We start from the raw sequence: 27,387 nt of genomic DNA on the forward strand, positions 1-27,387 counted from the left end.
GGCACATTATTAAGCGTAAAATTCGACAACGGAGACCCCGGACTGTTGAACAACTGAAGCTGTACATCAAGCAAGAATGGGAAAGAATTCCACCTACAAAGCTTCAACAATTAGTGTCCTCAGTTCCCAAATGTTAAAAGAAAAGGTGATGTAACACAGTGGTAAACATGACCCTGTCCCATGTTTTTTGGAACGTGTTGCAGCCATAAAATTCTAAGTTCATGATGATTTGCTAAAAACAATAAGGTTTATCAGTTTGAACATTAAATATCGTCACTCATTTTCACAAACCCATCATCATACGAAACTGGATGACCTATCAACTGCCTTGAAGACAACCTGCATGTAAGAAATAGACTGATCAATGTGTACAAAGTTCAAGATTCCAGGACACAAACTTAGCCCTTCTTTTTTTTCCAAAATATATTATATAAGTAGATCTTTTTTTTCCATTTATATAAAAAATAAAATAAAATAAACTACATATACGTTGTTCTTTTATTTTACACAAAACAAAAATGAAACAAAAAAAGAGCCTCAAAGAGATGTACGAGAATTTATTGAAATATTGGAAGAGTAATTTTGAATACTATATCTAGTATACTATACTAGATATAGTATACTATATATAGTATTAAAAATTACTGTGTCGTGTGCTTATTTTAGCGATTGTATAGCCATGTTTCATAATGGTAAATACAAAACTGACTGGATGCTCATTTTGTCAGAGAATTATTATGAATTCATGGAGGAATTACTACTTCATGGAGGAATGTAACTGTCGTCAAAATTATTAGACGACATATTCAAATCTCACATTCATATTTGTTTCAAAAACACGTGAGCAGTACCAGGTAGGTCCATCCATCCATTTTCCGTACAGCCGGCGTCCTGGAGCCTATCCCAGCTGACTCTGGGCGAGAGGCTGGGTACACCCCAAACTGGTTGCCAGCCAATTGCAGGGCACATATAAACAAACAACCATTCGCACTCACGTTCACACCTACGGGCAATTTAGAGTCTTCAATTAACCGACCATGCATGTTTTTGGGATGTGGGAGGAAACCTGATTCACCTGAGAAAACCCACGCAGGCACGGAGAACATGCAAACTCCACACAGGCGGGCCAGGATTTGAACCCGCATCCTCAGAACTGTGAAGCAGATGTGCTAACCTGTCGTTCACCGTGCCGCCTCCAGGTAGGTCTTAAATAAATTCAAATAAACACATTTCATGAAGAAAAACGACATTTTCTTTGCATTCTGAAAGATTTTACATACTTTAATCATTTTGTCAATTGACTTAAAAAAGCTCTAAATTGTCATGTAGAGTTGAGTAAAGAAGTGTTCAGCACCATATATTTTCGCTTTTCCACATTTAATTGAAACTATACATATAAAATCAAACACAAAGAATATGGAGGGAAATAAATGGTACAAAAAAAACGTGAAATAATAACACCTTTGGAAAAACAAAGCCATGTCAAAACGTGATGCATAAGTGCATACGTTCGTTCTTGTATGTAATTGTTTTTTTATTTTTTTATTTTGTATACGCATAAATGTACGGAGCAACATGTCCTATTTTTTAACGATCGCCTACAGCCACGCGAAATAAAAAATGTCTACGCGTCAAAGATTTAAAAAAGCGTCCCTCCACGTTTTTTTCTTTATTCGTTTCCTTTTGACTTGATTACTGATTGGCTATCAGTGATGACGACTAGCCAATCAGCAATCGACTCCGACAGAGGAAGGAATAAATGCAAGATGGCCCCTCATATAAAAACAGTCTACTGGGTCGCCTTCATAGCGACACAAAATAACTCTTTGTACTTAATGAGGTTGAAATATTTATCTGCGAAGAGTTCTGAAGGGTGACGTAAGCTATAGATTGATATGTGTGTGGTACATGGTACTGTTTGGTAACAGAAGATACCGGGGAGGCAAGACAGACAACTTTGAAGCCATGGATTGATCGTGAACTCGGCGTCTTGGTTCGACACAGTTGGGGCGGGCGGTTAGTAGCACATCCGCAGACGGCGGCCGGGCCTCCACTCGCTAACGCTAGCCGCTAACTAGCTCATGACTTCGCCTGCTATTATTCGCCACATTGGAACCATTTTACAGCAATCGTAGTGAGTTACTAGTGTCTATTTGAATGTTGGACGGAAAGAGCGAAAGGACTACTGAACATGGCTGTAACAAGGTAAGCCCTGCCTACATTACGCTTGCACATAGTTTTTACGTGTCTGACTTCACTTAACAATTGTCTGGCTAGCATACTTAACAGAGTGTGGCGTTTTATTAGGCAAAGGACAGCGCAGCGACAACTAGGATATCCAAATAGCCGGTTAGCAAACACAGTGGAACGTTAGGGCAAAACTTGAGCCACTCGTCGTTGTAAACATTACAATCAGCCCAGTGACGATAATCGTTTTAGCTGCTGCTTCCATTTAACTTCATCTCATAGTGGAGCGGTGTTTAGCACCACTGCTTGTGACTTGTAGTCAAGTTGCTCGTTTGATGCAGGATAACTACAGTGTGATTACATGTTTGGTCAGCAAAACACTTAACTGAGCACTAGTATAGTAAAAGTGCGGGTGTAGAGGAGTCGTTTTAATTTCCATCAGTCTACTTTGGCATTTTGTCAAAATACATTTTCTTGGCGATACACACTAAGGATATGTGAAGTGTTTTGTTCTTCTAAGTCCTCTGTGTGACAGTGGCCATCATTTGCCTTGCAAACAGCCCCTGTGATGGAATTGAGTTTCAAGTTTTACCTGGGTGCAAAACCTGTACATCTCTAATCCACTAAACTGTATTTATAGACTGCTTATGTAAAGCACTGTAACCGCCTGATAGTTAGACATGGGTCTGCTGTGCCATAGGTTCCTACACAAATATACAGTATGAAATTTTGGATCACAAATCCCATTCTTGAATTTGTCTTACTCCAGGTCCACAGGAAGTGTCCCTGTAATAGTACAGCAATTTATATTGGCTTATGCAGCCACCACTGTTTGTTGTTCTGTTTTTTTATGCAGTTTCTTGTGACCTTATGTTTATTTCTAGACTTGATCGTTTGTTCATCCTGCTTGACACTGGAACAACTCCAGTAACTAGAAAAGCAGCAGCCCAGCAGCTAGGAGAAGTGGTGAAACTCCACCCGCATGAGCTCAATAATCTATTATCAAAGGTACTGTAAGCTTGATTGCCTTACCCAAAAGGTTTTTTAGTCTGTGTCATAAGATAATAACCAAGCTAACTTGGGCTATTTAGCTGCCTTATCCCCCCCCCTACTTGTAATTGTTATGCTCATCTGACATTTGATTTGTCAATATAATGAATTGGCTATCTATTCTAAGGTCTTGACCTATCTACGGAGTCCCAACTGGGACACTCGTATTGCAGCAGGCCAAGCCGTAGAGGCGATTGTGAAAAATATTCCAGAGTGGAACCCTGGCCCAAATCCTAAAGAAGGTGAGTGCCAAGGCTGGCCATATAAACACAGCATGTTGGCTTGGTTTTAATTAGACATTTAAGGCTAACAATTATTTAAATCCAATGTGTAAATATTATCTCAACTTTTCTTTTGAGTGAATGCACTTTGATTTTAAGGAAAAATATGTTTTGCATTTGTATTGGTCAGCTTCATATTTCCATCCATCCATTTTCTGAGCCGCTTCTCCTCACTAGGGTCGCGGGCGCGCTCGAGCCTATCCCAGCTATCATCGGGCAGGAGGCGGGGTGCACCCTGAACTGGTTGCCAGCCAATCGCAGGGCACATACAAACAAACAACCATTCACACTCACATACACACCTACGGGCAATTTAGAGTCTCCAATTCATGCATGTTTTTGGGATGTGGGAAGAAACCGGAGTGCCTGGAGAAAACCCACGCAGGCACGGGGAGAACATGAAACCTCCACACAGGCGGGGTCTGGGATTGAACCCCGGTCCTCAGAACTGTGAGGCTGACTCTCTAACCAGTCGCACACCGTGCCCCCAGCTTCATATTTGTTCAAATTAACTTAATGGTAGCCATGATATCTAACAAACTATTTGCTCAATACTGATGATAGGGAATACTAAAGTGTAGCCATGCTTGCAAAGTTGTGATTTGTTTTAAAAGTGAGAAAATCTAAGCCCACAATGACAATGGACTTTTTTCTTTTCATGTATTCTTTATTTAAAAAAAGACAAATGTAGAAAGACCAAACTTATGTTTGCATTCACCAATTTACTGTAATGAAAGACTTCTGTTTATTTTCTTACAGAATCATTATCACCAGAGGATCCAGCTTGTGACAAGCTGAGTTTCTACCATTTTGACATTTCCCGCCTACTCAAACATGGCGCATCTCTTCTGGGATCTGCTGGGGTGGAGTTTGAATTGCAGGATGACAAAATGTGTAAGTCAAGGCAGGTTTACACGAGAACGATGTAGTGAAGACGGCAGGTTTTGTCTCTCTTGTTTTTGAAATGTTTCACATACAGACTAATATTAGCAAAACGGACCTCATTTACACAGAACTGCAAAAAGGCCTGAAAACATGTCATTTAGATCTCATTTGTACCACATGTGCACCAAACTGCTTTTCCTGACGTTTCTCCCCCCCCCCCCCCCCCCCCTAAAAGTGTATTTCTGATTCACTACTCAGTCGGGCTGCACAGTGAATCAAATTTTAATCGTGATCACAATTTTGGCTGCCAGGAATATTGATCGTCTGTGATTTTTACATTTAAAATGCAGACTCTGCTGCATATGAATTTAAAGCACTTTCTCAACCAGTAGTCATCCAAACACCAGGGGGCGAGCGCATGGTCAAAGCTTCATTATGCTGCTTGATTAACAAGCGAGCGCAGAGCACACTGCAGCGGGAGGCTCAGTAGTCAGTCATGTGGTACACTGTGACGACCCAAGAGTCATGCCAAAAGAAGAAAGTACAGCAAACATAGGAGATGATGGTCAGGAGCTACTGCCTCGAAAAGTGATCAACATCTGTTTTCTGGATGCGTTTCAATTCAGAGCAAGTGAAGTTAAACAAGAAGTCCTATGTAAAAAGTGCAGCAGAGTTGTCTAGAACTGCAAGGTAACACAACTAATCTGTTCAACAATCTGAAAAAATGGCAGAAGAACTGTCAAAAGTACTGGACAAAAAATATGTGATCCCCTCCTGCAATTATTTCTCCAACGTGGCATTACCTACACTGTATGAAAAACGACTGCAGTCAGGCCAGCCTCCAGTCGAAAAGACGAAGTCAAGCCAGTTGCCACAGAGATTTTTTTTTGTTGTTTAAATTATCTTGGCTATCATTCATTTAAGTAAGTTTCATTTTGCACTGAAAACCTTTTACACATTGTTGAAAAGTAGTGCAACAAAAATAAGTTTTCTCTAACTTGAGCAATAATCATGATTGATAATTGTGATTACAATCTTGATCAAAATAATCCAGGGCTCAAAGTTTTTTCTGCTTGCCTTGGCAAACTTGAGCTTGCCCTGTTTGGTCAAATGCATTAAAATTTTTGCTATATCTCACGGTTCGGTTTTATCATGTAATCAATTTCACGGTACGATAATTACTGCAGTATTGTGGGAAAACTCACGGTATCGCTGGAAGGTTGACGGTACAGGTGGGGCGAAGAGGTGAAAGCAGGAAAAACAAAAAATCTCTCTTTCTTCCTCGCCGAGTCCTTCTCAATAGGCTTTAGTAGTTTCTGTGCGTTTCCCCACAGGTTTTTGTGAAAAAGACAACTACACATGTAAATGTGTTTTAATTTAAAATGTTTTTTAAAGTTTCATGCAACTAGTTGGATGAAGCTTTGGCCAGTTAAACTGACTTGACTTTGTTCTTAACTGTCCTATATTCTCAGGTGAGATGGACCCCAAGGAACGTCTGGCCTGCCAAAGAAAGTTTCTTCAGAAGAAGTTGGGACTTGACATAGGTGCTGCAATTGGCATGGACACGGAGGAGCTGTTTAATGATGAGGACCTTGACTACACGTTTCCATCCAGTGGGTCAAGACCTCACGGAAGCAAGTATACTCCAGGATCAAGCTCCCGTAACAATCTTGTGAGTCTTCATTTCAGCATTCAAGCTTTGCTTAACCCGACCAGGCATTTTGCATTAGCTGTTATTGTTTGAGGTATTCCACTGACAAGCCTTCCCATGAGGAAGCAGAGTCTGGGGTCTCTGAGGCGGGCACTCCTATCTCTGGGTTTGAGGTCACCAAGGTGGTTCAAAAGCTCCTCGGTGGCAAGGCCCCGGTGGTGGATAAGATTCTCCTGGAGTTCCTAAACGCTCTGGATGTTGTGGGGCTTTCCTGGTTGACACGCCTCTGTAACATCGGGGATAGTGCCTCTGGATTGGCAGACTGGGGTGGTGGTCCCCCTTTTTAAGTGACCGGAGGGTGTGTTCCAACTACAGGGGGATCACACTCCTCAGCCTCCTTGGTAATGTTTATTCAGGGGTGCTGGAGAGGAAGGTCCGTCGGGAAGTTGAATCTCAGATCCAGGAGGGGCAGTGTGGTTTTCTTCCTGGCCGTGGACCAGTTCTACATCCTCGGCAGGTTCCTGGAGGGTGCATGGGAGTTCGTCCAACCAGTCTACATGTGTTTTGTGGACTTGGAGAAGGCGTTCGACCGTGTCTTTCGGGGAGTCCTGTGGGGGGTGCTTCGGGAGTATGGGGTACCGAAACCCCTGATACGGGCTGTTCGGTCCCAGTACGACCGGTGTCAGAGTTTGGTCCGCATTGCCCGCAGTAAGTCGGACTTGTTTCCGGTGAGGGTTGGACTCTGCCAAGGCTGCCCTTTGTCACAGATTATGTTCATACATTTTATGGACAGAATTTCTAGGCGCAGCTGAGGTGTAGAGGGGGTCTGGTTTGGTGTCCTCAGTACTGGATCTCTTCTTTTTGCAGATGATGTGGTTCTGTTGGCTTCATCAAGCCGTGATCACCAACTCTCACTGGAGCATTTCGCAGCTGAGTGTGAAGCGGCTGGGGTGAGAATCAGCACCTCCAAATCTGAGACCATGGTCCTCAGTCGGAAAGGGGTGGCGTGCCCTCTCCGGGTCGGGGATGAGATCCTGCCCCAAGTGGTGGAGTTCAAGTATCTTGGGGTCTTGTTCACGAGTGAGGGAAGAATGGAACGGGAGATCGACAGGTGGATCGGTGCAGCGTCTGATGCGGACTTTGTTTCGGTCCGTTGTGGTGAAGAAGGAGCTAAGCCGAAAGGCAAAGCTCTCGATTTACCTGTCGATCTACGTTTCTACCCTCCCGTGACCAAAAGAACAAGATCCCGGATACAAGCGGCCGGAATGGGTTTCCTCCGCAGCGTGTCCGGGCTCTCCCTTAGAGAGAGGGTGAGAAGCTTGGTCATCCGGGAGGATCTGAGAGTAGAGCCGCTGCTCCTCCACATCGAGAGGAGCCAGATCAGGTGCCTGGGGCATCTGATTTGGATGCCTACCGGACGCCTCCCCGGTGAGGTGTTCCGGGCACGTGCCACCGGGAGGAGACCCCGGGGACAACCCAGGACGCGCTGGATAGAGTATGTCTTTCGGGTGGCCTGGGAACGCCTCGGGATCCCCCCTGGAAGAGCTGGATGAAGTGGCTGGGAGAGGCAAGTCTGGGCGTCCCTGCTAAAGCTACTGCTCGCGCAACCCGACCTCTGATAAGTGGTAGAAAATGGATGGATGGATGGATGTTTGAGGTATTTGGTTGGTTGGTGAAGCGTCAGGAAAATCAAATAATTGTCAGACCTCAATGTTGTGTCCTCAGATGCTGCTTTGTAAAGTAAAGGAGGAGAATAATAAAATTGAGTATAGTTTCAATGGCTCCACAGTCAGAATGTTCCAGTCCAAACATTTATAGTTTGGCAAAGTGACAGAACATAGTCCTAGTTGCTGAGAGTTCAGAATGTAATTCAATTGACCATGATATTCTCCTTTTAATGTGATCTTTGGCTTTACAGTAACATTGATAAATCACCCAGTATCATGCTCTATTTGTGTGTCCCTTCTGCCTCGTTAGCTACTGTTTGTATGCCACACTTTCCAAGATAGACTGTCGGCACTGTCTCATTGCACTCCTATTACTCAGTCAAATCTTTCTCAATAGTAAATTCAATGTCTGATCAAATACAACCAATGTCAGTACATCAATCACAGTGGTACAGTAAAATGTGTAAATGTTTTTCTTTATGGACAAATGTTAACCTAATAGTCATTTCATTTCAGAATACATCCACTGTGAATTTGATAATGCTGAAAGTAATAGTGCACCATTTGTTTTGGGCGCTCTTTAAAACTGTGTGTTTGTGTTTTGTCTTATGAAATGAAATAAAAAATCTTATCTGTCCTATCCCTAAGCCTATTCAAGCTGCAGAATTGATAGATTCCGAATTCCGGCCAGGGATGAGCAATCGCCAGAAGAATAAGGCAAAGAGGCTGGCAAAGATAGTTGCAAAACAAAAATCCAGAGACTTGGATCTGAATGAGAAAAGGTGAGCCGAAGCATATGGAAAAACTGCAACAGTGCATTGTTTTGACTTTTATTTCTTCATATAGAATAAATATTATGAATAATCTTGGGAATTGTAGATAGTTGTGGGTGCGATTCCACTAAACATAACAAAAACTATATATTTAGCATTCATACAAAATGTACAAGAAATTAATAAGTAGCCTGAATGTCCAGTCATACTAATCAACAATTGATGAAATGTCCATTGGGAAAGTGTTGAAAAAGATTTCCTGGGTGGGATAAATTGCCGAGAAATTTTAGCCAGCCCAGTTCCTAGTTTTTGCAGTGTGTAACTCCTCAAGACAGAGTAGGGGGGCACCACTATAAATATGAATTGTTGAAACAAATTGTGTAACAAAAGATATTTTAGTGACAAACTACAAGTTGTCCCATCCACAGTAATTCCCCTGGAGTCATGCGCTTTCCCAGCCTTCTTCAGCCACACCATCGTGCACTCCTTGAACCTCAGCAGCTCCATCGTCAAGGCTATTTTGATGTCTCCCATGTCTACGAAACGGGTCCCCTTGATATCACCTTTGAGCTTGCAAAAGAAGGAAAAAAAAATAAAAATAAATTACACAGCCAGGTTGTGTGACTAGGGAAGTTGCTCCAGCACTGCAATGTTCTTCACAGCCAGGAAATGTCTGATACTCAAGACATCATGAGCATGCACAATGTCATGGTGAAGCAGCCACAAATTGTCCTGCCACAACTCTCTCCTCTTACGCACTAACAAACCAAACACTGCAGCATACCTTTGAAGACGTGCTAGTTGATCATCTGGTCCACATTGAAGGGGAAAACCTGTTTGCAGTTTGGCTAATAGATTTTTGATGAAATCTTGTATAATAATCACTTTTTAAAGCTATTTATATTGTACTATTTGTTGCAGTTTTTGTTCTTTGCGGAAGCACCAAACCAAACCGTGATGATGATCACAGAATTATTTCAGTGACTGCTGTGTAGAAGTGTCAACTGCTTCTGTGGTAGCTGTCCTTCCTCAGTAACTTCAGAAATTACATCCCGTGTTGAGCCTTTTTGGGGATTTATCATGTATAAGAGCAAATAAATCTAAGGCAGTGATGCATTTTTATTTTTGAGGAAAAGTAGTACTAAATGTTATATAGTCAAGAACGGCACACAAATGTTAAAGTATGATGTTGTAAGCTTGCGGGCTGAAAGGCAATCTAAATATAATTTTTAAATATAAATATTTTTGATTAACCTTGTACTCCTTTTTCATTTAGTAATGACAGTTTTGAAGGTGAGCCTGAAGAGAAACGAAGGAAAACCACCAGCATGGTTATTGACCAGCCACCAACGGAGCATAAAGTCCAAATTAACAAAGTTCCAGATAATGCCAGTCTTTCAGAGGAGGTAATGAAACAAGACATTTATTGATATGCAAAAATAGAAAGTTATTGCGCAAGTGAAAATTGTGTGAATCATGTACTAATGTCCCTTCTTTATTTTCAGACACAAGAGTGGCCTTTGGAAAGCTTTAGTGAAGAGCTCTGCAATGACCTCTTTAATCCTTCTTGGGAGGTAAAAAAACAATTTATTAAAAAACTTAAGGCACTGTAGGACAGCATTTAAATAGTTCAGATAGAGGGTCTTAATGCAGTGTGAGGAACAACAAAATTGGCAACATAATTTGTTCAAGAATTCATGCGGTGCATGTCCACAAATGACCTGTCAGGGGAATCCTCTAAATGTAACTGTCTCCATCCCAGCCCTATTGTCATTATGATTTTCTTAACTTTGTTCACACAGAGCCACGCTGGTTTATAAGACAAACATATTACACACACTAAGCTGCTCCCACTGGTGTGCACACCCCAGCCTGACGGTGGCAGTTGTGTGACACAGGTGGAGCTAATGAATGATGTTAAGAGGAAGTAGACGGTCATAGAGTAGACTTGACTTAAGCTGAAGCTAAAGTCAGTAGTTGTAATTGTTTCAACAGGACAGAGAGAATATCTGCTTGTTAGAACTGCTATTGTAAATATGTTCCATTTGTATGCATTACTGCCGTGTTTGTTCATTCTTACCAGCCCATGTATGGTAGAATTAATCATACTTATATTAACATCTATGATAATGGAAGTGATGCTGTTAAACTGTTGTGAATTGTAACATGGGGCAAAGGGGTGAACATTATTTTTGTAGAAAAATACTGACTGTATTTTTATTGTATTGCAGCATCTCTTAAATTGGAACAGTATTGTATGTTTTGTTCTACTGTCTTATATTGTTTCCGAATTGTATTTGAAAGCATCATTAATGCACTGTTTTATCGCGTGCGTACCTTGAGAATAACTTGAGTCCAACCACCACAGCTGAGGCATGGTAAAGTGAATCGCTTCTCTAAGCCTGTTTAACAATGTTTTGGCTTTAAAAATGAAGCTGGAGTTATTTCTGCCTTTTAGCTGTAACATTACCTAGTCTCTCGACTGTCGTATGTCCAGCAAGCGTTATCAAGATATGAACACAGGAGAAGCTTGGTCATATTGCTCGTTTTCTTAAAAAATGCAGGGCATGTTTCAAGCGATGCTTATAGAATGTCTGTTAACATTTTTTACTTCCTCGTCAGTGTATTCAACGATGGAAATGAAATTAGTCCACACCAGAGATTTTAATGAAGCCGCTTCTTAAAATTTTCGTCCTTAAAGTGAATTAAATCCAAGATGTCAAAAGTTTCTATTTTAAATGGATAGCTATAGGCCTGTCATAATAATTACTATATCGACTTATCATTTAATAAATAAAATGGACACAATAGTTTTTCTGGACTCGATAAATTGTCATTACTGTGGTGAGCTGGCGTGCGGATCACACAGTGAGTCGACAGAGTCGCAAGTGGGCGCATGGAACGTCGGCGGACCAGTACACTTTTGCAGTGTTGGCTCCATCCAATACTCCACAGCCTTGATGTACATACATGCAAATCAGTCGCCTTCTGGCAAAATATGCCATTTTGAACTCAAAATAGGCCATTTACGTGAAAGTTGTTGTCATAGGCTGTTTCCAGATTGCTTAATTTATTTTAAAATAATTTTTTTTTTATCCCCCACCAGACCACCCTATGATTTTTGGGGGGGTCACCTTATTCATGCCTTTGGTGTTTGCATGTCTGGATCTATGTGCAGCACGTAGATTAATACAGCAGAGACACTTTAGGGAAAGTTAACTGTTTAATCACGAGCTAACAAGTTAAGGAGCTAAACAGCTCGGTCCAACGCGTTTATAAATAACCATTTATCCATCCATATTCTGTGCCGCTTATCCTCACTAGGGTCGCGGGCGTGCTGGAGCCTATCCCAGCTATCTTCGGGCGAGAAGCAGGGTACACCCTGAACTGGTCGCCATCTAATCGCAGGGCACAAATAGATAATCAACCATTCATATTCACACCCATGGGCAAGTTAGAGTCTTCAATTAACCTACCATCGGTGTTGCCACAGTTACCTTGAAAAAGTAACTGAGTTACGTAACTGATTACTTGAGCTTAAAAGTAACTTACTTGCTTTGGAAATCTAGTAATCAGTAAATAACTAAGTTAGAAAAAAGTAACTTTTTAGCTACTTTCAGCAGTTGCCAAGTGGCAGTAATATCACTTATCCACAGTACAAAAAAAGCTTTATCTTAACCGTACCTATTACTTGGTGATTTACGCCACACAAATTGCAGAATCATGTCATCAACATAACTTTCATGTTAGTGTAGTTGCAACTTAATGCAAAATTGACATTCCAACACAATACAGTGAGTTCCAAAACAGGCACACCATTCTCAGTGCAGTGCCGATTGTGGTCCATGAAAGCAACTGTGTGTGTTTGTGCATGCGTGTACATAAACGTGAAAGTGAGTGACACACACACACCATTGCTCCCACCACAGTAATTTTGATGCGAAGAGTGAGAACCTTTTTTCTTACCACGTGACATCAGCCGTGCAGCGCGTTCAACCAGCTCACAGACGAAGTTGCGAGTTCTCACTTTTCCTTGTAAATATTATTTAAGCTTATTGTAAGTCCTTCAGTAAGTCAGTCCTTACCCTCCATATGTATGAATAATTACCCCACAATGCATCGTGCGTTTAACACACCAGTTAAACTGTATTCTTAATGTGTAAATAAAAACGTAACAACAATCAAATACACTTTTTATGTAGGAAAATAACAAAAATAGTTTGGTGACAGTGAAATCGTGCATTTCTTTGCACTTTTATGGACCTGCACCGCCACTGTGTATTGTGTAATAAACAATCATTTCCCAATCGCTTCTATATGTTGGGGGGGATAAAAAGAGTGGTGTCTGTTAAATCTTTCCGCACATTTGGACTGTTCTTTGTTTGAATCACCAGCTACAAATTACTGTTTGGTGAGAGCCATTGATGATTCAAAAGTAATTATTGTTGGATTGAAGAAGTAACTGTAGTCTAATTACTTTCCCGGGAAAACTAACGTGCTACTTTTCAGATGCGGTACTTTGTAATGCGTTACCGGCATCATTGCGTACCATGCATGTTTTGGGGATGTGGGAGGAAACTGGAGGACCTGGAGAAAACCCATGCAGGCACAGGGAGAACATGCAAACTCCACACAGGCGAGGCCTAATTTGAACCCGGGTCATAAATAACCATAGATGGTGTGTATTATAATCACCTCATAAAAAAGGAATATAGAGCCTCCATTCTGCTTGACCAAAGTGCCGAGGACGACAGTTTTAATGGGAATGGCAGTGGTTGGGTATTGTGGCATCAACCTAGAATCGAACCAACGCTGTCTGCATGAAAGGCAGTAGCATGAATCACTGCAACTACGAGAGGTAAAAATACAACAAAAATAAGGTCCAGAATCTTGGAGTTGGCGACGGGATTGCCGTTTTCAATGGCTGCATCGATCGCCTTCAACATGAAGGCTGCATCGTGGGCATTAAGTTGCATTTTCAGCTTCCTAATGGTCTGTGTTACAGATCTGAATACTGGTACAAATGTTTTGTGTTTTTTGGATTTAAAAAGTTAATCAAAAAATTTCATTTATGACTGGTCAACATGAACAAGAAGCTCCCAGGATCAGGAAATATCTGTAAATAAGCCACATTGTTGTTTGGCAGAAAAACGTTAAGCCTATAGTCTAAAATTTATGGAAACTTTAATATACAAAAAAAAAATTGCCTTGAGCACTTTTTAATGAAAATAAATATGTTGACAACTATCAGAGTAAAGTAAATCCATCTGGTTGTTTACAGATCCGTCATGGTGCAGGCACTGGTCTTAGAGAAATCCTCAAGTCCCATGGTGCTGGAGGTGGCAAGCTTATGGGAAGCACTGCAGAGCAGGTATACAGTAATTATTCATGTGAGTTGATAATGTTTAACAGGATGTCTTGGCACTAACTGGGGCTCTTATGTTGGTGAAGATGTTGCGGCAGCATGAGGAGTGGATACAAGACCTTGTGATCCGATTGCTATGTGTCTTTGCTCTGGACCGTTTTGGAGATTTTGTATCAGATGAGGTTGGTCTTCGTCACACAGAACTCTAATTTATCCACTTTATTAGAATTCTTAACAATTATCCACTTCATCAGAACTCTTAACAATAAGAGCATTTGTGGTTGGTTAACAAAATAGATTGCTTGTTCATTTGTTTAGTACCCTAGTTTTTCTTTTTTTACAAAATCAACCCTCATCTAAACATGATATTTAAAGACTCCTTAAAAGAGCTCTCGCTCTCTCTCTCTGTGTACTTGGACTGCTGCAATAGTCACAACTTCAAAGCACTTGTTTGACATATTTGTTTTAGACATTCTACTTGATCTGTTAATCACTTACCAGGTGGTGGCACCTGTCCGGGAGACATGTGCTCAGACGCTTGGTGTGGCCCTTCGCTACATGAATGAGACTGGTGTGTCTATGACAGTAGATGTCCTACTGAAGCTGCTCAAAGAAGACCAGTGGGAGGTCCGTCATGGAGGCCTGCTAGGAATCAAATATGCTCTTGCTGTCCGACAGGTATCACCTGTTCAGTTTAGCTGTAGTAGATTGAGAATTACATGACTTGATCACCATATGTTCGTGAATATTCATGGTGGCGTGGTGGTGGGTGGTGATGTGCAGAGAATACGTTTTTTTACACACATCATGGCAGCATAAGTACTTCATTTGAATAAAGGGGACAGTATTCTCTTATAGTGACAGATCTGCACTAACCATAATTTTTCTGTTGTTCGGCATCTTAGGACCTGATCTCTGCTTTACTCCCATGCCTACTCCCTGCCATCACTGTGGGTCTTCAGGACCTTGACGATGATGTCAGGGCTGTGGCTGCTGCAGCACTCATCCCTGTTGTGGAAGGCTTGGTACAGCTACTACCCAATAAGGTCTGTTTTAAGGCCCTTTCAAACTGCATTTAGTTTTCTCGGTGTTCATCACGGGGCAGGGCGCATGGACGACGGAACGCCGGTTCAAGCTTGCCCATATTTGGAAGTGCTTGCTAAGCGGCCTACCAGGAAGTAGAGTGGATGCTTTTCCCACTGGTCCATCTGTTGCCTGTAGTACTCTGAAATCACTCCGCCAAGCCCTCTCCTATTGTTTGCGACGTCTGACGTTGTCTGTTGCCGTGTCATCGCAGCACATACACATTGAATGGGTTCAGTGACGGCGCGCTGCGCTCTACGTGAAAATGCCTCTATAGTCAGATGCAGTACTGTACAGTGTTAAATTAAGCTTGTAGTTATTGTTTTTCCACATTCTTGTCATCATCAAGGTCAGCAATGGACATTTTTTATGTGTACCTCAGGTACCATTCATCGTAAACACATTGTGGGATGCACTTTTGGATCTGGATGACCTCACTGCTTCCACCAACAGCATCATGACGTTGTTATCGTCTTTGCTCAGCTACCCGCAGGTTCGACAGTGCAGGTCGGTCTAAGTGAGGTTCACAAAGCTGAATGGTAACAATGTTCTTCATATTAAATGGTAGTTATCACTAGGACTGTGATTAGTCTTTTTACTTTGATTCCATGAAAACTAATCACAATATTCCAGTGTTTTTGTTTGAAATTCTAAACTTATTCTCAATAGATAAGCTCTGACTGTTAAATCATGCATTTTTAATCATAGTTTTGTTATTTCTTCTGAGATGTTATTCATGTATCCATGTTGTAATTGATAAACTTTCTTGCTCCCTCTAGTATGCAGCAGTCACTAACAGTGCTGGTTCCCCGGGTTTGGCCCTTCTTGAGACACACTATATCATCAGTTAGACGGGCAGCACTGGAAACGCTTTTCACACTGCTGTCTAAATCTGACCAGGTAAAGTTTGGATAAGGGTGTTGATTGTCCAGTGTGTTGAAATATATATATATTTTTTAACTAAGTGTTTCTTTCAGGGGTGTCAATCTCATTTGTGTCGCGGGCCCCATTGTAGTTATGGTTTCTCTCAGAGGGCCGTTAAGATTTGGAAATCATATTATTACAGAGACAACAAATTGATAGATGAATAGTTTGGAAATCGAAATTCAAGGGTAATACTTTGTAACTATTGTTTAAGTTACTGTATTGTAAAAAGAGGTTTGGTAACAAAAACATGGTTAGAAATATTCATTCCACATGACAATAAAAAAAAATTTCTACAGATTTTAGCAAGAATCATGGCAGTTCAAGCACGTGATTTGCTTTCGCGGGTCACATGATATGATGTGGTGGGCCAGATCTGGCCCCCGGGCCTTGAGTTTGACACCTGTGGTTTATTTGATTCATTGGTAAAATTTAGTTCAGTATCACAGCTTGCTAATATTATCCTTAGCTGATATGTTTTTTTTTTTTCATTAGAAATGTGCAGTGTGGATCAACCCCATCCTGCAGGATATGCTTCGTCACATTTTCCAGTCTTGCATACTAGAAAGCAATGAGGAAATTCTAGAACTGATCCAAAAGGTTTGTTGCCTGGAACACAATGCCACTGTGTATGAGGATTCAAGTTAATTACTAATTGCTCTTGGCTCTGTTATTGTCTTTTATCCATAGTTTTGAGTTATCAACCCTGTATTTTTGGGTTATGTTTATTCTTGCACTTGCATACAGGTGTGGACGGAGCTACTCTCTCAGGCCCCGCAACAGTATGTGGTAGCAGCCAGTTGTCAATGGATGGGGGCCTGGCTTTGTCTCATGATGCAGGCCTCACACATTCCCATTGACCTCAACATGTTGCTTGAAGTGAAGGCCCGCTCAAAGGTTGTTCTTTCCGTCCAAAGCTTATCACCTGAACAACCAAATTAAAATATGACAAGAATTTTTTAAAGCGTGGAAATAAAGCAGTGTCTTTCTAGAGATAACTTTCCAAAGATATTCTTACATTTTGGTTTAATGACATTTCATGAATTATGAAAATGCTTCAAGCTTGTCAGTAGTTATCTGATCAATGATTAAAATATACAGATTCTTTGTTGCATTAAGCATAGCATTAATTGCATTTTTGTTGATACAACAGGATAAATGTGGTTCAAAGGCACGTCAAGGGACAAACCAGGTAAAGGAAACGGTCCAGGAGTATATAGCAGGGGCAGAGACAGTGACTGATGACCCACTATCAAGGGACTATGTGGTGATCCGTGCTCGCCTTATGGCTGCCAAGTAAGTTGGCATGCTCTTACTGTACAAACTGTGATGCTTTTTTTTCTCGTGACCAATGTGGCTCTTTTCGTGTTTTTTTTAAAATGTTTTTTTTATTTTGTTGTTTAAGAGTTTCTCTGATCTATTTCCTCCAGATTGCTCGGAGCTCTGTGTAGGTGTATCTGTGACCCTCACCTCAATGCTGCATCTCAGGAGATCCGTCCAGCTGAGTCTCTGGGCCAGTTGTTGCTCTTTCACCTCAATACAAAGTCGGCACTGCAGCGAATAGCAGTAGCTCTTGTACTCTGTGAGTGGGCTGCGCTACAAAAGGTGACACACTTGTTTTTATTTCATACTGCATGAAACCACCAGTCTTGTACATTTGAATTCAGTTATTGATTTATCTTTTCAATCTTTCCCAACAGGATTGCCCTATGGTGTCGAGTACGGTGCAGCCTCGTCTTCTCGCCATTCTTTCAGAGCAATTGTATTACGATGAGATTGCCATCCCCTTCACACGCATGCAGAATGAGTGCAAGCAGCTCATTGCCTTGCTTTCTGAGGCTCACATAGACATTCAAGACCGGCTCAATTGTAGTGTTTTCACTATTGATCAAGCCAATGAGCTGGTATGACTACCAACACACGCTTAGATACAGGATCACTCATGCATTTTGTGGAGCAGAAAATTAATGTATTTTTAGTTGATGGATTGCTCCAAGACAATGCATGACGATTAGGCTGTATATTTTGTACTACATGAATCATGTCTGTGTCTGCCTTGTCAGTGGGTGTACAGCAGGCATCTGAAGGAGGCAATTGTTCTTTCAATGCAGTCGTTGCTTTCCAAATAAGTCTCACCAAATGGTGTTGGAGCGTCACTCCCATTACATACACACTTATAAAATGTTTAAAAGCTTCCCACTGACTGATGCAATGGTACCGCCAAAGCTGTGGCTTGTTCTGGACAATATCATATTTATTACATCCCTATAAAGGGGTCTTCTGCTTACATTTTCCTACAACACTGACGTAACCCCCCCCCCCAAAAGTCGGAATAAGTAACAGTATCACTAACCTATGCTAACGTACTAGTACAGTCATAAAAAATATACATTGAAAAACATTTACAAAAAAACTAAAATTCCCTACCTGTACTACTGTGGTTGGCTTGCACACAGTAAAGGCCACAGATTAGGTATTTGCGTGCCATTCGTAACCATTAAACGTCGCCGGTTGAGACCATTGTAAACTAAGGACCCCATGCATGACAAATGTTTGGCAGACCACCAAAAATACTACTAAACATTACTGCTCCAGATAAAAATAGAATAAAATAAAATGGCTTTTCACCCAGCTATGACCCACGACTACATAAAAGTCACTGCATTTTGTCACAACTGTTGTTTTCCTGCTTATTCCCTAGTTAACCACCATCTTCACAGAATCAACAGCAGATTTGAATGTGAAGACAAAACCGTGGCAAGTATTGGAGAGTAAACGGCAGCAGGCACAAGCCACAGTAATGGAAACAAGCCATGATTGGCAGCAGTTGCATCTCCGGGTCCACATGTTCACCGCCTGCGCAGTTATCAACCAGCAAGTGCTCCCTGACAAACTCAACCCACTGGTCCGACCTCTGATGGAGTCCATCAAGCGGGAGGAAAACACTCTTATTCAGGGTTATGCCGCTTCTTTCATTGCCAAGCTGCTGCAGCAGTGTTGTGGACGCTCACCATGTCCCAACCCCAAGATTATCAAAAACCTCTGTGCCTCAGTTTGTGCTGACTCCTCAGTTACCCCCTCATCTGCTTGTCCTGTGCCCCTCTCACAGGATAATTCTAAAGGTAAAAGCAGTGGAAAAGTAAACAAATGCTGATGTGATGTTTTTACTCTGTTGAGGTCATTTCACGAACGTGACAGTTGAAGTTTATGTGTGGTTATCCTGAATTTCTGACTGGCACCAGTCAAATAAGTTGGGATAGACCCCAGTGTAAAAGTTTTCTTGGTTGTATCTTGGGTACTACTGACTGATTTAGTTTCCTTTTTTCCCCCCATGGACATTAGGCAGTGGTTTGGACAAAGACTGCCTGCATCACATGGTTAACAAAACTCGAGGCATCATGACTCTGTACCGTCACCAAAGGGCAGCTTTTGCAATCACCAGCAAAAGGGGCCCTGTTCCTAAATCATCCAAGACTCCGCCCTCTGACCTTCCTCCAGGCAGCAGCATTGGCATAGACAATGATGAGGTATGGAGGAATGAGCTGATAATTCTGAGTTAACAAAACAGATTGTGCCTATACTGTACTGTATTTTTCTCTTTTTAGAGGAAGCCATGTCTTATTCAAAGGAGAGGGGCAGAGTTCTCTCTAACAACTATTGCAAGGCACTTTGGTATTAACCTCACCAAGTCTCTGCCGTACCTTTGGGAGAACACAGTGGGGCCTTTGAGGACCGCAGTTAATGAAAATCACGTTATAGGTATGTTGGTTTATAACATGATCATGACCCTATTTTTAAGCGTCATTGTTGTGTATGAATACTTCATGTGAAAATACAATAAAGTTGCCATGTAAGACACACTGATATGAGTGACTTTCCTATGTTCCCTGTGTTCCAGATAGACAAATTCAGTTGGAGAGAGGTGATGCTGCAGCTCAGGAACTGGTAAACTCTCTACAAGTGCTTGAAGTCATGACTGGAGCCATGTCTCATGAGCTCAAACCTCTGGTATGATTTTAACCAAAATGGCTGTTGTATTTGAATTATGTCGTCACAAATTCCCATCCAATAAATGCACTGACGAGTTTATTGATGTTGACTGGTTTCCTTGGCCCACCCAGTTTCAGGCTCAGAATGTTTAGTTGCAGAGGGATTGCTCAATGTTATTGCACTGAAAGAGTATGTTTTTCCTTTATTTTTGGTTCAATTTCAGCTGCTGGAACACCTTCCTCATCTGTTTACCTGCCTCCAGCATCCTTACACAGCAGTGCGTCACATGGCAGCTCGGTGTGTGGGCGTACTGAGTAAGATATCCATGTTGGAGACAATGGATGTTTTTCTTGAGTGTGTACTACCCTGGTTAGCTGCTATTCATGACTGCACCAAACAGGAGGGAGCCATTGAGGCGTTGGCTTGTATCCTTCAAATGCAGTCATGTGACTGTCTCTGTGACCACTATTCAAGAAATGGTTCTTTCAAAGTAAGGTGTTTTGTTTTATTTTTGGTGAGATTGTCCTTGACTGACTTGACGTTTCAGGTGTCATGGAACAGTTGGATGTGGATATTGTTCCCTACATTGTACTGCTGGTAGTACCGGTGTTGGGGCGTATGAGCGATCTCAGTGACAGCATTCGTTTCATGGCCACGCAGTGCTTTGCTACACTCATTCGCCTATTACCGCTGGAGGTAGGGCCACACAAATAAGTCTCTGACATCTTTTATGGGACTGTCGAGCCCTTTTTCTCCCCCATCCTGAGATGGTGTACTTGTTTCCCAGGCAGGTATACCAGACCCTCCCGCCATGTCTGCTGACCTGGTCCGTCAGAAGGCCAGAGAGCGACACTTCTTGGAACAACTGCTTGATAGCAGAAAGCTGGAGAATTACAACATCCCCGTGCCAATTAAGGCAGAGCTAAGGAAGTACCAGCAGGTATGAGTCTTTCTCAGGGTCTGCTGATACCTTCTCTCTCTCTCGTCTCTTACAACCTCACTTTTCACACAAGTTTGCCTTTTATGTGATTATGTACGTTGTCAGCATTTTTATTTCTTTGCACCAACACCGCTGTTGGTCATTTCATCATTTGTATCGATGATAGGCCAAAGATGTACAATGCTGGACAGAAAGATGTTGTAGCACTTATTTTGACACGTGGTCTGATTGTCGGATTAGTCCATATACATTTTATGCAGACCTACGGAATATAGACCTCCAGGGTCTAGACCACCGGAATCAAGATGTAAATATGGTACATTAGTGGAACACAAGTGCTGTTGCTGCGACTTTTGGCTTGGCCTTTCTTTGGCGCAGTTTTTGCACTGGATGCCTTTCCTGAGGAAAACCGACCAATTTTTTCTTTATGCGGCCTTTGGCCCAGCAATGGCTGGGTATTGAGACAATTTCACTCAAATTTGTTAAATTACACGGAGGTATGCTTTATTTGTTTGTTTGTTTTTTATCAATGCGTCTGCTGCATGCACCACTGCGTGGATCCACACACTAATCGACGTTTAATTTGGTGGCTTGATGATGTAACGTGCAGTTATTTCGTCTCTTAGGATGGTGTGAACTGGCTGTCATTCCTAAACAAGTACAAGCTGCATGGTATCTTGTGCGACGACATGGGCCTCGGCAAGACTCTGCAGTCTATCTGCATTCTAGCAGGAGATCACTACCTCAGGTAGTGTAGAAAGCCCAAATGTGAACTATATCCCCTGGTGGAAATGTAACTTATGATTTTGATATAAGTTAGCTGGAGACAGTCATTCTGAATGGTTGATGCCTTTTCAGGGCTCAGGAATATACCAAGACAAAAGCGGCAGACTGCAGCCCACTGCCTTCTCTCGTGGTGTGCCCGCCCACACTGACTGGTCACTGGGTGGATGAGGTGGGCAAGTTCTGTGCCAAAGACTACCTCAATCCACTGCACTACACTGGGCCCCCTACAGAGAGAATGCGGTAAGGCTATTTGAGGACATGGGTTTGTGTGGGTTGTATTATTCATAGAAACATACAGCAATAAATCCAAACGAGCGTTTATTTGGTTTTCAGGTTACAACACCAAGTGAAGAAACATAATCTTGTTGTTGCGTCTTATGATGTTGTGCGTAATGATATTGACTTTTTTAAGTGAGTATCCTTATGATTTAATCTGTTTTTAATTCAAAGTGCATCTTTGTATTAACGTGTTTTGATTTTTACCTTTGCAGAAATATAAAATTCAATTACTGCATTCTTGATGAAGGTCATATCATCAAAAATGGCAAAACCAAACTTTCCAAAGCCATTAAACAATTGGCTGCCAACTTTCGTGTCATCTTGTCTGGAACGCCAATTCAGGTGAGGTCTGTCTTGTGATATTTGTATTGACTGACCAAGTTTTTCAAGACTTCCTGTCCTCATCTTATCCCCAGAATAACGTTCTTGAGCTCTGGTCCCTCTTTGACTTCCTCATGCCGGGCTTCCTGGGGACAGAGCGACAGTTTGCTGCGCGTTACGGCAAACCAATCCTGGCCAGTCGTGACGCCAAAAGTTCCTCACGTGAACAGGAGGCTGGTATGGCAGCCCCCTTCTGCTTTCTTCACTGCTTGCTGAGATGTCAATGTGAACTGAGCTCTCTCCCTGCAGGCGTCCTGGCCATGGAAGCACTTCATCGGCAAGTGTTACCTTTCCTTTTGAGAAGGATGAAAGAGGATGTACTGCAGGACCTTCCTCCAAAAATAATTCAGGACTACTACTGTAACTTGAGTCCTCTGCAGGTCTGACACTGACCATTCATGCACTTCATTGTCATTACTCACCATTAGTGGATGTATCTTATGTTTTAGTAGTACACTTTACTTTTTTTTTAATCACAGTGTTTTAAGATGCACAACCCCAGTTTCCAAGCTTACTGAAGTTTGAATGCAACTATTTTCTGCTTTACCTTAAATACTTTTAATACAAACTTTCAGGTTCAGCTCTATGAAGACTTTGCCAAGTCTCGTGCTAAGGCTAGCGTAGACGACAGCATCTCTGTTGCCTCTGCAGAGCAGGAGGAAAAGCCCAAACTGAAGGCCACGGGTCACGTCTTCCAGGTACATTTTTTTTAAACACTACGGCACTGATTTTCAACTGGTGGATCAGCACTCATAAGAGCATTGCGCACCCATTGTACAGTGTTTCCCACAGATCCTGATCATATAAAGCTTAACGACGGCGGACACATATTGCCGCCGAGTTGCAGTCACTCAGCGGGGAAAGCCTCCCGTCTTCCTTGTAGGCTGCTACGTCTGCACTTCCAAATTTGGTCAGCATTGTTGGCACCGGGCTGCTGTGGTCTTTGCGCGTTGCCTTGCCGCCCTTTCACGTGTGGTGTGAAATGGCCTTAAGAATACTATTTTTCATTTAATTGTTTCATGTTGATGGCTTAGAAGTGTTTTATATATACATGCATGCTGTAATTATGACTTTACTGCTGCATTGGCACAGGTAATGATGGACTATGACTCGTTCCGATCTGCGTACAAATTTGGGTTACCTCACCGTTGTAGGAGTGGAACGCTGATGTAAACTCGGCACCCCGTGCACAGTGAAATCTTTAATAACTAAATGGCCAGTGGGGGGTGCTTTTGCGTGTGATTCTCCGTTGTAAGAATGAAGGTTGCAGTTAACAACCAAAAAACAACAACAAGATGGTGACCAAAGCAAGCAACAGCGGCGTGAAGCGAACAGCGTCAACTTTTAAATCTGACATTTGGGGTCATTTTGGATTCCCGTGTAAAATCCGGAACAGAGGCAATAGACAAATGTCAGCAGTGCCAGGCAGACTTTATTTTCATCACAATTTCCAGAAGAAAATAAATATTCATTTTACATGCACTTTACTTTTTCAGTGTTTATACAGAAGTGTCTTTATTTTTTTTATACTTACTCCATATGCACAAATGGGTTATTATTGTGCACATTTTTATTTTCTGATGTTTTACTCCTCAAATGTGATGTGACGTACCACATTTTTACATAGGCATGTAAATAATCTTAATGAACGGGTATCACTGCATATTGAATTGAATTACAACCTAAAGAATCAAAATCATATTTTTTTTTATACAATACCCAGCCCTACTCTGAACCATACACTGTATGGTTTATATACTATGTCATATAGATGAATCATATACTGTATGAACACACGTGGAACATATGAGGTAAGGTACTTTTCTAGAAAGAAGAGTGCAATTTTGTGGCTATAGTCTGTGAATTGTGCCATTGTACTGTAGTCACATTTTTGTGCAAGTAGTTATGTTTATCCTGTTTCTTAATCAGGTGCTCTGAAAGGCACTTTGAACGTATAAGTGTGTTGTCCTGTTTAAAAATCCTAAGTAGTTTAGAAAGGCTACTATTTTTTTCTTCTTGTATAAAAGTAGATAGTGGCAAAAGGAAATGCTGGTCTCAGCGTGACTCCAGTTGAGAACCACTGATCCTAAGACACTTTCGTAGCTACAATTCAATACGTTTGATCTTGAAATGCATAATCTTTCAGGCCCTGCAGTATCTGCGGAAGCTGTGCAACCACCCGAGCTTGGTATTGACCCCACAGCATCCAGAATACAAACGCATCACTGATCAGCTAGCAGGCCAAAACTCCAACCTGCGAGACATTCAGCACGCTCCGAAACTCTCTGCACTAAAACAGGTGATCAACTTTTAGCTTCACAGCAATCATCTCTCATGTGTGATGTCTATTGTTTGCTAATAATCGTGGAGGGAAGCTTGACTTTAAGCACACAGCATTAAGAATGCATCAGACATTGTCATTCTTCTTGGTCCAGTTGCTCCTCGACTGCGGACTTGGTGGCGGAGGTTCCGAAGGGAGCACCGAAGCCGTGGTGGCTCAGCATCGGGTGCTCGTTTTCTGCCAGCTGAAGAGTATGCTGGATATTGTTGAACATGACCTCCTGAAACCCAAAATGCCCACAGTCACATACTTGAGGCTGGATGGTGGCGTGCAGGCCGGCCTGCGCCACACCATCGTCTCCCGGTGTGTGTTCAGTGCTACTTCATACTCTATTACTCTGCCATTCGGCTGCCCTTCTGAACCTGGATCGTCACCCCCCTTTGTTTCAGATTTAACAACGACCCGTCCATTGATTTGCTGTTGCTGACCACACATGTTGGTGGTCTTGGTCTCAACCTGACTGGTGCTGATACAGTGGTGTTTGTGGAGCATGACTGGAACCCCATGAGGGACCTACAGGCCATGGACCGCGCACATCGGATTGGCCAGGTACACACGAGGGCACTATGCTGCTGTGTGCTTTGATAATCAGCACTGGTGACGTAATCTGAAAAAAACTGAGTGAACTGACACGGGACGGCCCTTTTCTAAAACAACTGCTGTTGTTTTGTGTCGTGCAGAAACGCGTTGTGAACGTGTACAGGCTCATCACTCGAGGCACCCTCGAGGAGAAGATTATGGGCCTGCAGAAGTTCAAGATGAATATCGCCAACACCATCATCAGCCAGGAGAATGCCAGCCTGCAGAGCATGGGGACAGACCAGCTCCTCAACCTCTTCACTCTTGATAAAGTGAGAACACAAGCCTTCTTTCAAGCATTTTACCTTAACTTTGATACCAAGTGATCCTATTTATGTTGATGCCAAATTCTTACTGCTTTGACTGTAAATCTGCTCATTTTGTGTACCCCTCATCTTCTGTTAACAAGCCCTTCCTTCTTTTGGAATGCATGTTGCGAAAAGCTGGCCAAATTGACATGTATGGCTTGATTGGTAGTAATTACTTTAGCTGGAAAAGTGCCTAGATGCTGAAAAATATACCTCTCTATTGCACTTTGACAGCGAATGGGCACGTCCATTTTGGCCGCTAATCGCGGAAGTGACGTCATGGGTGTGTCTACTTGCCGCTTGCTCATAGACAAACAACTCAATGGATTAAAAAAACAAAAACAAACTAAGAATTCCAGCATAATTAAACGTGTCATCTGGGTCCAATTGTTCTGTCGCGGTCGCCATTGTTGTTGCTTTGTTCTGAGAGGAAAGTAAAAACGGCTACCGGAAATGGCCCAAAAAATGCAGAGGAAACTCCACCCTATCCAGTACCAGCCGTAGCGACACCCCCGACTTGGGAGGAGAACTGCAGCACACTTTCAAAACCGCGTGACTGGGTTGCGCTCGCGTATAAAGGCAAACTACGCGTGGGACAGCCGCAGTGACGTCCGGGCGAGTATAAAGAAGCCTTTAGTGTGCTGTGTTGCTTCACCGTCTGGGTTATCCGGTCATATGTCCAATAAATATGGCAGCGCCCAATAGATTTTTAAAAAAGTTAATAAATGGATGAAAATTCACCATATTTTCAAATGTGTTATAACAAAAATATGCAAAGAAAATCACCATGAAAATAGTACAGTATCCCTTTCATGCTTTTGATGCTCGCTAAACGAGGTCTCACGTTGACGTTTTGCTTTACATCACTGATGACAGCAGGTTAAACACCAATCGGTTTTCCTGCAAATCAAATTGGACCGCTTCATAAGCATTCGTTTTAGGGGGACATGTGGTAGGTTGTTAATATAGATTTTTGACATAGTAAGCTATAAACGTGTATATTTTCTTGTCTTTTAGAGCGACAGAGGTGAGAGGGGTGAACAGTCTACGTCGACTTCAGGAAAAGCCTCCATGAAATCTGTGCTGGATGGCCTGGGAGAGCTCTGGGACCAGCAACAGTACGACAGCGAGTACAATCTGGACAGCTTCATGCACTCCCTGCATTAGCGTCACATGACCTCACGTAGATAGGCATGGCTCCTGCAGGGCATGACATCGGCTGGCCAAGCAGGACCTGGTCAGATTTTGACAAACCCTGCGAGAACGTCATGAATCCAAGTTTCCATATTACTGCTCTTCAGTTGATTTGCAAAGCCTTTTTCTCAGTTTTCAGTGACTTATTTACAAAGCCGTCAACGTAATGGGTCGCAGCAGCGTCAAGTCTTCAGTGGATGCATTAGCAGCTGCTACTGTGCTTCTTCCACAATGCAATGCTGTTGCCTTATTACGACTTCCTCCTCCATCTTAGAAGCACAACAGAACCCAGTCTCCCTGCTCTCAAGTTGAACTTTGGCAATTTGACCACAAGTGACAAGCTGGATGCCACGCCACACTAACTTTGTGTCACCAGATGGGCAGTGCACTTCGTTCATCCACAAGATGGCGCTATTTTTTAGTTATTCAGAACTCCGATGCAGACAAGACCCTCCAAATGAGTGGAAAAAATGACGACCCGAGGACAAGCTCTGCTCCTGATGCGTCACACAGACGAAACCTTCTTCAGGGGCCAAGCTGAAAATGGTTTCTGAAATGTGTCAAGTATTTTAAAAGAATGGACATGTACATATTTCTGTAATAGCGGCTTTTTGTTTATGAAAGTGGAATTGGAATAAATTCTACAAGCCCTTTGAGCTACATCAAGGAACAGTGTGTTTTGTATGTCCCCCCCAAAAAAGTTGAAATAATCCCTTTAGTCCT

General features: G+C 42.2%; 1 protein-coding gene across 4 annotated transcripts; it reads left to right on the forward strand.

Annotated features, from left to right (window-relative positions):
• Positions 1-1,756: 1,756 nt before the first annotated feature.
• On the forward strand, positions 1,757-27,326 carry btaf1 (BTAF1 RNA polymerase II, B-TFIID transcription factor-associated). Of its 4 annotated transcripts, none has more exons than XM_061789282.1 (38): positions 1,757-2,205; positions 3,072-3,195; positions 3,365-3,479; positions 4,278-4,412; positions 5,876-6,075; positions 8,370-8,503; positions 9,771-9,900; positions 10,000-10,068; positions 13,776-13,865; positions 13,946-14,041; positions 14,361-14,537; positions 14,765-14,905; positions 15,325-15,449; positions 15,722-15,842; positions 16,362-16,466; positions 16,614-16,763; positions 17,020-17,162; positions 17,297-17,471; positions 17,567-17,770; positions 18,568-18,988; positions 19,209-19,393; positions 19,472-19,625; positions 19,765-19,874; positions 20,080-20,281; positions 20,404-20,552; positions 20,644-20,796; positions 21,423-21,544; positions 21,655-21,822; positions 21,916-21,993; positions 22,074-22,203; positions 22,278-22,419; positions 22,492-22,622; positions 22,818-22,940; positions 24,389-24,541; positions 24,678-24,886; positions 24,973-25,132; positions 25,264-25,434; positions 26,488-27,326. In XM_061789282.1, the coding sequence occupies exons 1-38, from the start codon at positions 2,192-2,194 to the stop codon at positions 26,635-26,637; spliced, it is 5,559 nt and encodes a 1,852-aa protein (XP_061645266.1). In that variant the 5' UTR covers positions 1,757-2,191; the 3' UTR covers positions 26,638-27,326. The 4 variants fall into 4 exon arrangements, with proteins under 4 accessions (XP_061645266.1, XP_061645268.1, XP_061645267.1 ...); XM_061789284.1 differs by having other exon boundaries at positions 20,080-20,170; XM_061789283.1 differs by lacking the exon at positions 21,916-21,993.
• The last annotated feature ends 61 nt before the right edge of the window (positions 27,327-27,387 follow it).

This window comes from Phyllopteryx taeniolatus, chromosome 11 (genome assembly GCF_024500385.1).
Source record: "Phyllopteryx taeniolatus isolate TA_2022b chromosome 11, UOR_Ptae_1.2, whole genome shotgun sequence".
Lineage (NCBI taxonomy): Eukaryota > Metazoa > Chordata > Actinopteri > Syngnathiformes > Syngnathidae > Phyllopteryx > Phyllopteryx taeniolatus.